At 33.2% G+C, this 17,643-nt stretch overlaps 1 protein-coding gene across 4 annotated transcripts in view; it reads right to left on the bottom strand.

Moving 5' to 3' along the window:
• The window catches only part of LOC145279615 (rho GTPase-activating protein 100F-like), a 395,691-nt gene that overhangs the window by 95,679 nt on the left and 282,369 nt on the right, over positions 1-17,643 (bottom strand). For all 4 annotated transcript variants that reach the window (XR_013868416.1, XR_013868417.1, XM_080130816.1 and 1 more), the window contains exon 3: positions 2,256-2,416. Coding sequence is in view for 2 of the 4 variants with exons in the window: in XM_080130816.1 (XP_079986942.1) it covers positions 2,256-2,416 (161 nt within the window). In the remaining 2 variants the exon portion in view is untranslated. The remainder of the gene's footprint in view (positions 1-2,255; positions 2,417-17,643) is intronic.

Consider the following 17,643-nt stretch of genomic DNA (forward strand, 5'->3'; position numbering starts at 1 on the left):
TGTTTGGGGTGTAAATAAACAATGCCGACAGCCATTAGTTACGTGCTCTCGTGTAATGAATGAATGCGTGAATGTAGGATTGACATGAAATTCTTAAAGATAAACTAAAATGACTGAAAAATGGGCTGAAATGACTTAAATAAATAAAAAATAAATGGCTTTAATGAACTTAAGGATGAATTGAATGACCTTAAGAATGACTTGAATGCTTAAAAAATAACTGGAATCCTTCAAAAACAACTTGAATGATCTGGAGAATGGCTTGAATGGCTTTGAGACTGACTGGTTGTAAAGTGGGTGATCATTTTACATTAAATTAATACAGAAAAGTGATCCCCCACTTTATATCACAATAAGTACAGCATGTAGTAAGATACTATACTTTGATCTTTGCCAAAAGGCCAAGAAAAGGGTATTAATTTGCTCCCCCACCGAGCAAATTAGGCACAAGGCTGATTTTTAATGTGAGGAGTGAAGGGGAAATGGGGACCAACTCCCCGGGGAGTAGGGGAGCTGGATAGTGACAATTGGTATGATGGGTTGCCCCTACATTGACCAAGGTCTTATATGTGGGGTTGCTCCCACATATGGTCTTTGCTTGCAGTATTTGCTGGAACAGATACTGCATTTGATCTTGGCCAAAACGCCAAGAAAAGGGTATTAATTTGCTCCCTCACAGAGCAAATTAGGGACAACGCCGATTTTTAATGTGAGGAGTGGAGGGGAAATGGCCAAGAAAAGCTTAAAAAGCTAAGAACAGCATTTATTAACAACAGACCTTTGATCTTAACCAAAAAGGCCAAGCACAAAAGTGTTACGGACAGACCGATAGATGGATCGACCGACGGAGTGACTTATAGAGTCGCTTGCACGCGAATAAAAATGTGAAATGTATCCATGAGTATGGATGCTAACAAAATGTTAGAAAATCTATGTGATGTTAAATAAATTTCCGGCACTTCTGCATTACACAGACAGCACTATTATTAGGAGGGGGGGATAACTCCAATTTCCTCTTGGTCAAATAACATGGCAAATAAATAACGAACCAGGTTTGTTTGTTTTTTCAGAAAAATATTTGAAAACCAAAGCATTTATTGTATAAAAATGTAAAAAAATATAATTGTAAAAACATTTATTGAAAAGTCTGCATAAGAAAATATAATTTTAATAAAACCATTTTTGAATTAAAGCAACATTGGATTTTTTTCCCCAAAAAACATTTTCGAATTAAAGTAAAATTGGATTTTTTCTCTAACAATTTAAATGAAATATTTTTTGAATTAAAGCAACATTGGATTTTTTTTTCCAAAATATTTTTTGAATTAAAGTAAAATTGTCACTATAACAAAATATAGTTTTAATTTTTTTGTGGCACATGTTGAAGGGTCAACAAAGTTATATATTTTAATTTTTAAATTAATAAACAATTTGAATGGAATGCTTCCCCTGTTCTTTTGACCAAGAAGCACCACCTCGCGACAATAAAGTTAAACATGCAAAAAAATGGCGCCGTTCGTATAACACAGAAGTGCCAAATTCCCTATTTGTAGGGAAGAGAAATGAGTTCATATATGAAGGATGAAGAACAGAATGTGCTGTTTGTAAGAAAACCTGAAGAGTTCACAGATATGAATGTTTACATATACAGGTATTGAAGTCAGGTTATGTTTGTGTGTATGAAGGTGTACGTGTGTTATATTAAATCTATGTGTGTGATGATAGCCATGTTAGATTCTTGAGTATTGTCAACACCAGAGCCTGAGGGCTCGGCAGGAAGGTTGCAGACCAAGAGAGAAGTTTGAAGGTTGATAAGTCAGCTCACTGTGTAGTCTCTTAATTGAAAAAAAAAAAAAAAAAAAAAATGAAAGTCTTATTGTATACTCAACAGAGTTCAAAACCGACTCCATAACCTCATAGGTGATACCCATTTCTCTTCCCTGCAACCTCTTTCCCACAGAAAGAAAGAACCTGTCTCTGTTCCATTGTTATTTTCATGGCAAGTGCTCGTTTAAGCTTCAATCTATGGTTCCTGGGAAATACATGTTTCCCACCTTTACTTGGAGGAGTTAATCAAAAACAAGCCTTCAGGTTATCATTAACTATGGTCGACTACTTTTTTTTTTTTTTTTTTTTTTTTTTTTTTACAACGAACAATAGTTTTGGTGAATTGAATGCGTGAAATTTAGTTTTAAGAATTTTAAAAGTATAAATTTTACTACAACTATTAAGATGAATGGAATGGTGATACAAACCTGATTAGCTTTTGGTAAGCATTCTAAGATACTAAGCATTAACTTGGCACTTCCGTCAGGATCTCCAGGGAGGCGTACAGTCAAAGCATCCAGCAGCATTTGATACAGAACATTGGTAAACAATGGTTCGGGTAACTCTCTCAAATAATCCTTAAGTACACCTGCAACAAAACAAAAAAACAGATTCGTTGAAATAAAGATTTGGGATTTCTTTTTAAATCCTAAAAAAAAATCTTCAAAGACTCAAAACAACAAAAAAGAGGATGAAGAAAGTTTTTAAATATTCAGAATTTATTAGGAGTAAATATTTAGCATTCATCAGTTATGCTTTAGGTCAGTAACTAATTATGAGCGTTAGTACATATATATATATATATATATATATATATATATATATATATATATATATATATATATATATATACTAAGTTAGACTGCTTTAGCTCTGGAATAATAATTATTAATAATAATTCAATAGAAATAAAGCAAAAACAGGTGAAAAACAAGGAACCAAGAAAACTGAAACTGAAAAATCTCCACTGGAAAAAGTGCAGAGAACACTGGAGCCACCTAAACTCCTGGGATTACCAATGATCATTGCCAATGAGAAATCAGACAAGCGTCTGTTGTGACAATGTAATGTGATGTCATCTGTGATGGTTGTTAAGAGAGGTGGAGAGCACTAAAAATTTGTAGAGACTTCTTGTCACTCGGACTCTAGGGAACACAAACAAGTTATTACCAGTAAGTGATCGCTGGTTATGGCCTGCCTAATAAGTGAGTAATATTAATAATTGTGATCTTACAAACCGGTTCTACGTTTCTTAAGGTGGACGATTTGAACTGAGTCCATTAGATTTCAGCTGGATCAGATATTGTTTTACTTAAAAGGATATTGACTTGTTAAATAAAAACTATAATTTAGATGAAAAAATAAGTTGATATACTCTCTATTTATAACCTCTTCTCCATGAAGAATGTTGTTAATATGATATGTCATACAAATTTAGGGTGATATTACAGGGCTCATTTTAAGTTTCATTCTGTTGAAGAAAGGATCAGATATAAAACTGGTTTGCACGGTCATAATGGACTTCGATATGCAAATTACCAACTGTACTCATATTGTGTTACTCCAGATATAGTAAAGTAATTTTAATTAATTTTTATTTTTTTGCACATTAAAAAAATTGTAAAAGAAAATTAATTGTAGGGTAACTCTGGTTATATTATTCAATTAAAAAATGAGTTGCTGATTTTTATTTGTAAATGATTATTTAAAGATGCTCAATATTATCAGTTCTTTGGGCTGGACTGAGTCATTTTTTTTTACATGAATTATAGTGAAGTGAATGCTGTTTGAATGCATTGAAATTTGAAAAATATTTTAGAGACCAGTCAAATTGGTGATTAAAAAAGATAACAAACAGGTGCCTACCACTGCAATTAGACACATAAACTCAATCTTCAATAAGAACAGGCTGCATTAAAACAAAAAGAAAAAAATATTATTTATATTTTCCTGATAAAGGTCTAAAATTAGAATTTTAAATAAATGTTGTTTTTTTTTTATTCTGCATTTTGATTGGTCTCAACACTGTGATATTTTTCAAATTTCAATGCATTCAAACAGTGGAGATATTTGCACTCATAGTGAAGTATGTTATTATATTGCCAATAACAAATAAAAATGAGCTAATTTAAATGCTATTTAGGTCTTATTTTCAAAACCCGACAATATGATTTTGTTATATATATATATACATACATACAAGGTGCCTTCAATAAGTTTCCAGACATTTTACGTATTGGCAGTTTTATTGATAGTACACATATGAAATTCTAGTCCTCTTCAAAATAATCTCCTCCGGCTGCAATGCACTTGTACCATTCCAACAACTTCTGGAAAGCCCCATGGAAGTCTTCACGTGTGTGCATGTCACTGACCCTCGTCACAGCCTGTTTCATCTCTTCAATTGTCCCATAATGACACCCTCTAAGGTTTTCCTTGAGCTTAGGGAATAACCAAAAGTCTGGACTATAGGGACGGCGATGAACTCTCTTGGTGTCCATCTTGGTTAAATAGTTTGTGACAAGTTGTGGATTGCATCTTCAGTTTTTTATGAATAATTGTGTGTTCAATTACCACACTGACATCAAACTGTGCACTTATTGTCTACATAGACATACAACGATCCTTATCTATGGAATTCTTTATATGGCTAATCAACTCTGGTGTACTGACTTCCTTACTCCTCCCACGCTTTTCATCATCTCTCACAAACTCCCTGCCTTCCTTGAATCTCTTATGCCACTCAAAAACTAATGCTTGATTCATGCAAGATAATCCAAAAGCAGTCTGAAGCATTCTATACGTTTCTGTGACATTTATTCCACGTTTAAAACAGAATTTTATTGCATATCGTTCTTGTAAAGTGTCTTAATGTCCAGATTGCATTTTAGAAATTTACCAACTGTGACAATCAGGCTTTAGTAGGGTGTATTCCAATTCCTCCTGTAGCTGTTCCTTTGAACTTGAAATCATAAAAATTGGTCAGTCCATGTCATAAGATGTATAGCACTAACGTACTGAATTTTCAAGAGTTCATGACAATTTTAAATGCCTGTACAAAAGAAGTCTGGAAACTTATGGAAGGCACCTCATATATGGTAATGTAATTACAGTACCAATATTATGTAATGGAAAGGAGATATATATATATATATGTGTGTGTGTATATATATATATATATATATATATATATACACACACACACACTGCTGATGAAAAATTTAAGACCACTTAAAAATCTTTAAAAAAAAAAAAAACCTTTTTTTTTTTTTTTTAGATTAGATTTTAAACTCTTCCGACTTAAGGTTACCAATACTACAATCTAAAAGGTTATGGAAACAAAAAGCTACATTCCAAAGATTTATTTTTAAAATTTACATTCGTATTAAATTAGGCTTTTTACACATGATCAAAATTATATGACCAGAGACAAAAATTCTATTAAATTGTACAAAAAGTGTATGAAAAGTGTATGAAGACATTCAACAATCAAACTTAATGAGGTCTATCTCCACTGCTTTTGATGACTTCAAAAATTATTTGGGGCATGCTAGAAATAAGGGTTTCCATTAAGGTGCGGAGGATCCTGCTCCAGTTTCTGAAGATGGCTTCACAAAGTTAATTTTTTGTTGAATATTGTTTGTCATTTTGATTTTGTCATCCATCCCCAAACATTTTCAATTGGGTTCAAGTCCAGTGAGCATGCAGGATGTCCCAAGAAATGGACTCCATTTTCTTGTAGAAAGCTCAAGGTCCGTTTTGCAGTGTGGATTGCAACATTATCCTCTTGGAATAACCATCATCCCCACACAAACGATGACCCTCCATCATAAAAGATGCTTTTTGTAGCATGCTAACATAACCAACTGCTGTTTGACGACCCTGCACCATCTGGAGTTCCATCGTCCATCTATAAGAAAAGGCACCCCCATACCATTACGGACCCTCCACCACTATGACACGTGGAAAAAATTTCAAGGGGCATATTTTTGTCATGCCAATATCGCTGGAAGTCATTAGGACCATCTAAATTGAATTTTTTCTCATCAGAAAACAGGACTTTCTTCCACTTCTCAACGTCCCAGGTTTGGTATTCACGACTAAATGTTAAGCGGTTCACTTTGTGATGTGGAAGCAATTGAGGAATTTGTTTACGCTTTTTATTTACCATGCCTTTTTGTTGTAAGTATCGTCTGATGATTATTGGACTGCAATCAGCATCTGTAACTGCCTTAATTTGATTAAAAGAACGTCATCTGTCATTCATAACAACCGGTCTTATTCTCCTACTCAATGCAGGAGAAATTTTGGAGGGGGCCTACCAAAAGATTTTGCTTTTCCATAATTCTCAGTGTTCTTTAGAAAGTTGCAAATAACAGTTTTACTGCGATTTACCTTAGCTGCTATTGCTCGCTGTGACAAACCTTGATTATGGAATCCTAGAATTCGAGAGCGCTCAACTTCGGTTAGTTTTCTTGCTTTAGGCATGGTAACACCTTTACACAGGGATTGCTAATCTGAACTAAAAACTAAATTACCATAAATATAACAATTTATACTCTTGGTCTTATAATTTTGATTATGTGCAAAAAGCCTAATTTAATGAAAGTGCAAATTTTTAAATAAAATTTTTGCAATGTACCTTTTTGTTTCCATAACCTTTTAGAGTGTAGTATCAGTAACCTTAAGTCGGAAAAGTTTAAAATCTGTCTTTAAAAAAGGTTTCTTTTCAAAGATTTTTAAGTGGTCTTAAATTTTTGATCAGCAGTGTATATATATAATTCATGTACATAGATAATCAATTGATGGTGACCAGCAGTTTCACACCAAAACCAATGAAGAAATAATTGACTCATCAAGTGTATGATCACTTGGAGAAACAGATGTTTATCAAATGAATGTAATATTATGATTTGGTGCGAATTCATTACACTCCCTTATCCCTGAAAAACAAACATATAAAAAAATCTTTATGGTGTGATAGAAGAAAATATATCATACACCAAAAGTCATGTAAATTGACCAAGTAGTTATATTTAAACAAAATTAAAAAAAAAAAAATCTTATTTTTTTCACTAAAAAAACCCTGCATATGCGTTAGTGGTGTGATGATTACTGTACACATGACAAACTTTACAGCATCGTTTTCTATGATAATCTTCATGTAGATATGAATCGGTTTCTGAACATACTTGCTACAGATGAAACAGTAGCAGCGCCTCTCAACCTGAGTTCTGCAAGAACAAATGGGATAATCTAAAAGAATTATTTAATTTCCTGCGTGTAATTGTACTTAACACAATGTCTGTTGACACCAGTGTGAAAATTAATATTAACTTACCCTTAAACCAGTTGTTCAAAACTGTATACTACTAAACTTTTTAACCCATTAAAAACAGGCAAAAGTTATGGCCCATTGACTTGAAATGAGTACTTTATACCAAATTGATGATTGAATGTGGTTAATTCTGTGCTCATTTTTTTTTTTTTTGCATTAAATACTAATCCCCATTAATCATTAACTGTGCTTTGAATAGATACTATAATACTTAATTTGCTGTATTTTGTCATAACAAAGGGCCATACAAAATTTCAGCTAGATTGGGCCAGTAGTTTCCGAGTAAACTTTTAGTATAAATGTGGTATTGTGGTGACTAATCCTCCTTGTAATCTGTAATTGTGCATCAAATGGATACTGTAATACTTAGTTCCTGCATCTTGTCATGAAGGTCCATACAAAATTTCAGTCGGATTGGCCAAGTAGTTTTTGAGTAAAAGTGGAATGGACAGACTAAGAGAAATATAATGTACATGATATTAACAATGGAAACTATCGTATGTAATTTTGTTTTTTGTATATATAGTTTATTTTGAGTAAAAAGATTGAGAAATGTTGCTTTAAAGCCATGGTAAGGCAACTAGGAGAAGGAAAAACTCTAAAATAATTTCCTCTCTAGCAGGGTTTCCTCATATCTTTGATAGTAAACCTACTGCTAAACTTTGAAAATATTCAGTCGGAAGTGTGGTTGCAGATTGTGCAACCCTTGCTTTACTATAATATCTTTATCATGCATACCTATTGTCTCATGGCTCTTCATTATCTATAGAGAGTGAAGACGGCCAAACAGTGCCTATTTATAAATAAAATCAATAAAACGTTAATGATTTTCACTAAAAGAAACCAAAGCGCTTTGAAAATATTTCTATTAATGGAGATTTTGAAACTTAAAACAAAAAATGAGTTCAGTATTAAAAAGCTTTATTGAGGCACCGAATTATTATTTACAAAAAATTATTTTGAAATCAAAGTAACATTCGAAGAGTTTCAATGATCACAAATTCAGAATAAAATTTCTTAATTCGTAGTTTTTATTGAATGAAACATGTCTGTTTATAGCTGTGTTGTAGGTCAATATTTTGACCTCAGGCAACTCTTGATTTTATTTGAAATTGATTTAAAGAATTTTAAAATCTTTCTTTGATCAACCTTGATCGATTTCAAGAGAATAACTATTTTTATTATTTGTTTTATATTTTTCTCACAATGACATTTTATTTCTTTGATTCAGATTCATTTGATTAGATTTTTAATTCATGAAATTTTCAAGTCATATGTTTCTGATGCCATTTCTAGGTCAGTTTTATGTATATAATGTGCCTGAATTGAATTAGCAGTAATTAGATTATTGAATAAGAAAAAAAATCCCCTCCCCCTTTCCAATCAATATAAATGTAATGATTTTCTTGACTAAAATAAAACAAAGATTCTTAATACTCACCGAGAATCTTATAAGATATTCATCTTAATTGAATGTAAGCCAAATAATAATAATAATAAAAAAATGATGGCTAGATTTAAATAATAGAAAAAAATGTATATCAATTATTTAATGTACTAAACAGCTGTTCATTCAACTAAAATGTTTCTATCTTTTTCACATAAAATCCGCTGAGATTTTTCTGGATAATAAGCTTGTCTACTCTCTGGAGTTATCTCCCTTTGCACGATGAAGTCCATCATAGTTCAACAAAAGAAAAAAAAATTAAAGCTGATGTAATCTATACACCAATAAAGTTGAGTTTTTGTCTCCTTGACATTGATTTAAAAAGCCCACTTTTTCTATTTAAAAATTAATTCAACGAACTTCTTATTATACTCAGTCATGGATATGCAAGCGACTTTATAAAGATTAATTTGCATATTCCTTTGAAAAACAAACTTTCATTAATTAATTATTCATCTTTATGGCTTCATTTAACTATTACGCTCAGTTCTATTTATGCATATTTTCTACATTAGTCATAATGTGTAGAATTTAGGATGAAAAAGTTCTAACACATTTACATCTATCTATCTATCTAACTATATATACAAAACAAAAAATACCTTCAACAAAGTGCAGGTCATGTTTTTGGTCAAGTTATTTTGTTACTATTTTGTGTACAGCCTAGCATCCACATCGCTTGACTAATCGTCATCAACTTTTATATCAAAATAGCAATCAAGGTGTAACTGGTTTAATTATGAGGGTCAAAGTTATGGTCATATTGTTAGTAATAACTTCAGTTTTGTTCATTTAAAGACTCAATTTTTCAAAATGTTATGTATTAAACTGATGCTCTTTGACATTAACAATAACCAAATTTTCATGCTGATCAGAGAAATAGTTTTGAGATAGCAGTGCTTCTGTGGCATAACTTTGTGAATACTTCATACAATATATGGAGAAGTAAAGTGTAGAATAAGACTTTGACCTATCCTTACATTGTCATGCAAAGGGACATGTTGACTCATGACTAACTTAATGTTTTTTTGTTTTTTAACTTATTTAAAAGTTTTTTCTTACTAATAAAAGTAGTCTACAACACGCTACTGTTACCAAAGGCAATATAAGTTACTTTTAAATAAAAATATAGGTTACTTGTGCATAATTCTATCCATATGAGAAAACAAACAAAATCTTACCCGTAACAGAAAGAAAAGGTTGTACAACAAAAATCACATAAAATCATTGAGTATTTTTATTTTGAAATAAGAAATAAGATACTTAAAAATAATTTTGGTAGTGCACTGGAGGTCTCCTTAATTTTAATCAGTGCTTTCTGTAACACAGCTGAGGCCTCCTAAGTTTTCCTTTTTTCTTCCACTGATCACTTAAATATAATTTCCCTGCTTGGGGGGGGGGGTAAAAATTTGGTTTTAGTAGTGCTCTGGCGGCCTCTGGAGGTAGTGCTCAATTCCTTAGATGTAACAGGTGCATGCAATAATGCAGTAAGCCACTTGAAATGTAGATGCTGAATCCAAATGTACTCAATACGATGAATACAGCTATGTGTTATAATTAGGGCTGTGACAACGGCATATTCTTTTCATTGTTTTCACTCTTGAGTATATATCCATTAATATCTTATATGCTTTTATATAGACTGACGTGGTTATCGGTTGATTAAGTGTGTCTAACTGTGTCGGATATATACTCGAGAATGAAAAGAATAATCTGTTGTCACAGTCCTAGTTATGATATAATTTTACCCTTATCAAGTCTTATATTGAATCGAACAATGCTTAATACCCTAGATAGAATATCTATGCGAACCGAGAAAGTAGAGTAAAGAAGAAAGATGGAAAGACAGAAGAATAGATTTAATTGACTCTGATTTTTTGTTTCACTTTTTTATGTTTTAAATCTAATTTTAATCATTTTTTTTTAATTACAAGTAACTTTACTTTTTCATTCAAGTAAAATATTAAAAGATAAAAAATTTCAACTTGTTATAAGCATGCAAAAGCATATCCATTTTTATTTAATTCAAATTATAAAAAAAGTAAAATTTAATTTTAAAAATGAAATACAAGTTAGAAAAAGAATTCTTTGCAAGGCATGAAAATGATTAAACAAAATGTTTTTATAAACTTTACAAAGTAAATTTAATTCAAATTGAAACTTATTCATTTTTAAAGTGTACTTTTATAAACTTTACAAAGTATGCAAATTTAATTTAAATTCAATCTAAATCTTGGATTTATTTTATGTTATGTACATTTTTTTGCACTTTATAAAAATTTTGCTTGAAAATTATATATCTACATCATTAATTGCTAAATAATAGATAAATTTAATTTTCTAACATGCTATATATTTCATACAATTTTTATGATGTATATTTCTCTGAAAATATATTTCTTCAATTATATTTCACCTTTTATTTATACCAATTCTTTTAATTTATGAACCTCAAATAAATTACATAGCATACAACAAATAAATGATAAAATCCTATATTCCAAATTTCAAGATGTTGACCATCTTACAATTTATTCCAATTTTCGGAACTTGCCCATCTGCATTTTATTTTCTTTCTATCCTTCTTTAGGCTTGCAGCTCAATGGACGATCGAGGGCAACCAATATGAATAAGTTATTAGTAAAATGTTATTAGTACTATGATTTTATCATGGTAGTAAAATGTTATTAGTGTTGTATTTTTTATCATGATATCAAAAAGTTATTGGTGTCGCGTCTTTTATCACTGTAGCAAAATGTCATTTGTGTTGTGTTGTTTATCCTGATAACAAAATGTTATTAGTGTTCTGTCATTGTTCACCAACAAATCAAGACGTGTTTTTTTATAAGATTTTGCATAATCCTACTAAACAAACGTATAACTTAAAAGGGGAAAAAAGAATCTTGTTATTATCTCTGATGTATCTCCATTCAGGTATCAAAAAGGCCAAGCTGAAGACATTATGTTACTGAAAGAAAGGAGATTGCTTTACTTAAAACCAGTTCTTGATTATTGAACGTTCGCTAGAATACACAGATTTAAAGAAAAGAAAAAGATGAATAAATTGTTTCTGCACCAAATGCATCATTTCGTGTTGTATTACTCGGCAGACTTTTACTTGTCAGCAACAATCCACACCCACTCCGTCACCATGCAGCAACAAAAATAAATAACTCTGGTCTGATGCACTTTTAAGAGCAAATATTTAAGAAAATAATAATGTGAGCTTTCATCTTTCGATGAACGTGGTTCCCCAACTTCTTCACCTCATTATTCATGGCCAAGAAATGAATAATTCAGAAGCCGACTTAACTTGTCGATACAAAATGGAAATAAAACAGTAATCTGGAATAACAATCACCAGGAAAATCAGACTTCCTTTTAAACTACAGAAGTCCCTAACAACCTATAATATGATACATTTCTCCAGCTCTCCTAAACACAACCCTAGTCTAATAATACTAAGCAAGCTGTGCCAATGGCATCTCATCCTTTTTCACTCCTTTTTTTTTTCTTGTTTTCAGTTTGTGGAAAATGATTTTGATGTGATTAAATTTGTTGTACTTGTAAGCATTGGGAAAACAAGAAATGCAGTGGAATTACTTGTAAGTATATTTGGATAGTGAAGTTATTGAGGTTAGGAAGTCTGGTTACATTGGTGATGCCATTGGAGCAGAAAATGGAGCAGGTGTTAGTATGATTGCAAGAATTAAGAGTGGATGGAGGAAGGTTAGAGAATTTCTATTATTATTATACATTTACTTTACTGTTTTTCACATTTATGGATGCCTGTCTGAGAATCACTTGTAGTACTTTTATTGTCAATGCAAGTTTTGTATTATCGTCATATTGTTTTTGTGATTAAAATGATGGCAAAACGTGATAGTATTTTTTTTTATTTCATTAAGGCAAACTAGTAAAATTGGAAAGTATGGGGATGGCATCAATAAGAATTAATCTCTTGAATTTTGCTAAACTGCCTTTTTACCAATCTCAATTCGGGTTAGTTAATATAACATTTCTGGACACCCATATATCCTAAAGTACATTACTCATTCCTACTATGGGAATTGGCTTCCAACTATATTGTTTATTTAGTGAACAGATATATTTTCATCTGTTATGCTTGTAAATGACTGCTGGAAGAGTGTTTACCTTAAATCCCTGAATATTTATACTTCGATCCAAATGAGTGCTTGTATCAATCAGATTTGCTTTCTAAATTCCTCAAAATATTTGACATGGATTTATTTGACAGTATTTTACTCTATAACTTTCCTATGATTATGATGAGATGGTTGTGTATGTGAGATATATATATGGTGCCTTTAATAATTACCAGACCTTTTTTTTGTATATGAATTTAAAATTGTTGTAGACTCTTGAAAATTTAGTATGTTATGGCTATACATCTTATGAGATGACTGGTCAATTGCTATGATTTCAGGTTCAAATGAACAGCTACAGCAGGAATTGGAATACACCCTACTAAAGCCTGATTGTTACAGTTGGTTAATTTCAAAAATGCAAACTGGACGCAAGGACACTTTAGAAGAATGATGCGCAATTAAATTCTGTTTTAAACTTGGAATAAATGACACAAAAACGTATGGAATTCTTCAGACTGCTTTTGGATCATCTTGCATGAACCGAGCATCATAAGAGATTCAAGTCTGTGAGGAATGATGAGAGATGTAGGAGGAGTAAGGAAGTCAGGACACTACAGTTGATTGGCCAAACATGGATAAGGACCGTTTTGTGTTTAAACAGACAATATGGGAACTGTACACACAATTATGCATGAGGAACTGAAGGTGCAGAAGATTTGCGCGAATACAATAGTTTACAACTCCATCCTTGTCACAGACTATTTAACCCGCCCTAAACTCGCCTTTTAGTTCTCATGTGAGCTAACGGTAACCACATAAACCCCACGGGCATCGTAAGTAGGTAAGAGGCTAGTTAGATACGCTAAGCAGTTATAACACCTGAAATGGTCTTGTATTAAACTAGGCCGATCCAATTATCAGACGTTTGCGAGGAACTCAATATTTATGTCAGTGAGTTGAGAAACAAACAGCTGATTTTAAAATAAGAAATATATCAGTAGACAACATCCAGGGATGTTTTCCCTCGTCTCCAAAATCAACAGTTTAGACTATTTCTTTAAATTTTATTCAACTGTTTAATGAAGACTATTTCTTTAAATTTTATTTAACTGTCTATTTTAACTGTTTAATGTCGGTGAGATTCTAGTCCCATGCACATCAAGACAGACCATCACTTTCTCTATAGTCTAGACCTTGCTCTCTGTAACTTTTGGTTATTCTCTAAGCTCAAGGAAAACCTTAGAGGCTGTCATTATGAGACAATTGATGAAAGAAGCGATGATGAGGATCATTAACATGATCACACGTGAAGACTTCCATGGGGCCTTCCAGAAGTTGTTGGAAATGTACAAGTGCATTGCAGCCGGAGGAGATTACTTCGAAGGTAAGTAGAGTTTTATGTGCATACTCTCAATAAAAATGCCTATACGGAAAAAGTCTGGAGACTTATTGAAGGCACCTTGTGTGTGCGTGTATATATATGTTTGTTGTTGGTTTTATGGCATACATTTGTTCAATTTTCTTTTTGAAAAAAGAGTTTTTTCCTGAAATTATCAAAGATATTTTATCTCCTGGTTACACTTAACAAAAAGTCCATTTTTGCTGATTTATATGTAAAAGATAAAAAAAAATAAATATATGAAAATTTGTAATTGTAAGTTGTAGTCCGATGGGAAGCAGGCAGACAGAACAGAGTTCCACAGGCGTGCAGTTCTAAGAAAGAAGCTTTGTTCATGAAATCCACGTTTTGATTTAGGCACAGATAAAGAGTGGGGAAAATTTTTGACAGTGGATTCAGCTAGATGGGTGTTTTTCGTGAAAGATTGGCAAGGGGGGACCAGAGATTGGAGTTCAGACGAGCACCTGCCATGGAAATAACGATAAAACAAGGATAGGCTCGCAACGTCTTTTCTGTGGGAGAGAGGTTGCAGGGTAGAGAAAAGGGCATCCCCCACTAAGCCACGAAGTCTATTTTGTACTCTGTCAAGGTAGGATAGGCTGTTTTTTGCAGCTCCTGCCCAGATATAGCAACAGTATTCCATCCTTGGACATACTTGGCTTTTATATAGATAGAGAATTGCATCAGTAGTGAGATATCTTCTGGAGCGGTAGAAGGATCCCACCATCTTTCCAGCGACCTTGGCAACAGACTTGATGTACGTGTTCCATTTCAGATCAGGAGTAAAGGTCAAACCCAGAAGCTTGTCAAAACACGGGGCCTCACCCAGACGAGAGCCATCCATCACAATTGATGCCAGCTGGGGATCAGAGCGTTGATGATGTAAGGATAGGAGCTTGGTTTTGGATGCATTAAAGGTAACCAGTCACGTCTTCCCCCACTGAACCACGCGCTCGAGATCAGAGGAGAGAGAATCAGAGAGAACTTTGTCATTTACAGCCTTTGATGTGTTGCCGGTTCATTTAAACTACCTCTCCCTTTATATATATACTAGCGAGGGGTACCCAGCGTTTCCCGGGAGTTTGGAGGTGTGTGTGGTTTTGGGTAAATCAAAACTCCGGGGGGTGGGGGGTTAAAATAAAAAAAAGTTTTGGTAGGTGAGTATGAGGATCGAACTCGAACCCTTGAGGCGAAGTTGGAAATTAAAGTGTGAAAAAAAACCTGTGACGTTAACTATTGGGCCACCACACGATACTTAACAGAAACGCGTTTGAATTTATTTAATTACTTAGATTTGGCAGGTGCACATTTTAATGACTTAATGAGATCAACTTTGACTGCGGGATAGTATTTCATTTACTGCGGGAACGCTTTTTTATTTTTATTTTCCCAAGATGTTGGGGGGAAGGGGCCAGCTCCCCTTGTCCAATTTGAATGGTAATTGCTTGATATAAAGAAAATATTTCCACATTGATCAAATCTGATTGCTTTTGGACATTTCCGCCGATAAACGGAAAATACCGCCAGAATTATTGTCTATTTTATTATAGGAAAAAGACTAATCCACATGCGGCGAGTGACAAATGTTGAATATTTATCTTCCCGAAGTCGAGCAAATTAAATAGACAGGCGAGCTCCGTTGTTAACTCGGAGATATTATGATTTGTATGTGATCTAAAAAGTTTTAAGAAGTTGTGAGCGACCGACCGCTTCGCTTCTCGTAAAAAAGCCTTTCTTGGACATACACATTTTCACTTTTATATTATAGACTAGCGGGGGTACCTGGTGTTGCCCGGGTGTTTAGAGGTGTGTGTGTGTGCTGGGGCGGGGGTGGGGGTTTTAATGAAAACCTAAGAATAAGCGAAGTAAAAAAAAACCCGGAAAAACGAACGTTAAAAAACCCTGCTTAGCGGGAGGAGGGGGGTACCCAGTGTTGCCTGAGTGTTTGGCAGGGTTGGGGGTGTTAATGAAAACCTAAGAATAATCGAAGTAAAAAAAGAAAACAGAAAGCGAGGGGTACCGGGGGGGGGGTAATCAAAACATCGAAAAAAACAAAACAAAAAAAACTAACGTACGGCAAACGAACGATGTTAAATGTAAAAATCAAAAAAACAAAAAAGAAAACAGAAAAACGAACGTTAAACCCCCCCCCCCAAAAAAAAAAACATGTGAAAAATATTAAAATTTAAAAAACCGGTGGGTACTCGGGTATTTTTGGGTGTGTGTGGTGGGGGTGTTAATGAAAACCTAATAATAAGCGAAGTAAAAAAAAAAACAGAAAAATGAATGTTACATGAAAAATGGCTTAAATAACACTGGTTCAATATTTAAATTTAAAAAATCGAAAAAAACAAAAAAGGACATCTCACACCACGATTTGAACCCAAAACGTTTAGATAATGACCCAACGCGCTAACCAACTGAGCTAACACAACGTACATGAAATTTAGTCACTTCTTCAACTATTTAAACTAAATTAGGTCATGACGTCATCTGATGCATGCATAAAACATGTTGTCGTCATGAGAGGACAGTTTTTGTTGGCCCCCCCCCCATGCATGGTTGGTGAGTGATTATGTTAAAAAACATGTATATTTATTAAAGATCATAAAAAGCAAGGATAATAATTGGGATGCAAGCATCAGCTTTATTCAATGTGAATGGATCTTTAAGAGTTACGCTTGATATTCTTAAGAAAGAAAAAAAAAAATTTTTTCCAGACAATGAAGCAGTCCTCAGTCATAAGTATATTAGCAGCTAATAAATAAACAGCTTTGTTGACCCCAAAGTTGACCACATGAATTGGTTTTACTTAAACATTCTTGTATTGTTTGCTTGCTTAAAATAATGACCACTAGTGGCCAAAGCTGTCATATGAGCGATGAACATTTGGGCAGCATCCCAAAGAACTGTCAAAGATTTAGGGTTTGGTAGGAAGCTGTTGTTAATACTTAATGATATATCTTTAGTTACATTCTTTACATACATATTCACACAACGTTACCTTGTATACAATAAATGTTTGTTTATAGCTACAATAATTTGTGAATAGGTATTGGATATTATTTTCTGCTTGTATATGCAAACTAGTTGTGATACCTGTGCTGAGAGGGGTTTATAATAACAAGACTCATTTGGAATCTTTGTTAAATGAGACAAAACACAAAAAGTCCTTTAAAGTAATCAAGAACATGCAGCAGGTTAACGAGATGGATTTTTAAAAACTTTTTTCATTCCAAACAAAGCATATTGCCACTTGGAACGTAAAGGGCTACTCTTTCGGATCATGTCTAACAGGAAACTGTAAAGAAGTTTAGCAGTAAGATGTCTATTCACATTACATTTAAATTTCTGCAGGTTAGTACAGTCCAAGAAGCAGAAAACTAGGAGTATAGCAGTCCAAAAGGAGAAACTGTTGCAGTAATAAGCCTTCCAGCATCAAGAACTCAATAGTGAAGGGGTGGGATTTTGCTGTTTGATGGGTTAGTCGGGGGTATGAGGAGGCACAAGTGCTTTGAGTTAA

The sequence above is a fragment of the Euprymna scolopes genome, chromosome 7 (assembly GCF_053919585.1).
Source record: "Euprymna scolopes isolate OS-2025 chromosome 7, ASM5391958v1, whole genome shotgun sequence".
NCBI classification, from domain to species: domain Eukaryota; kingdom Metazoa; phylum Mollusca; class Cephalopoda; order Sepiida; family Sepiolidae; genus Euprymna; species Euprymna scolopes.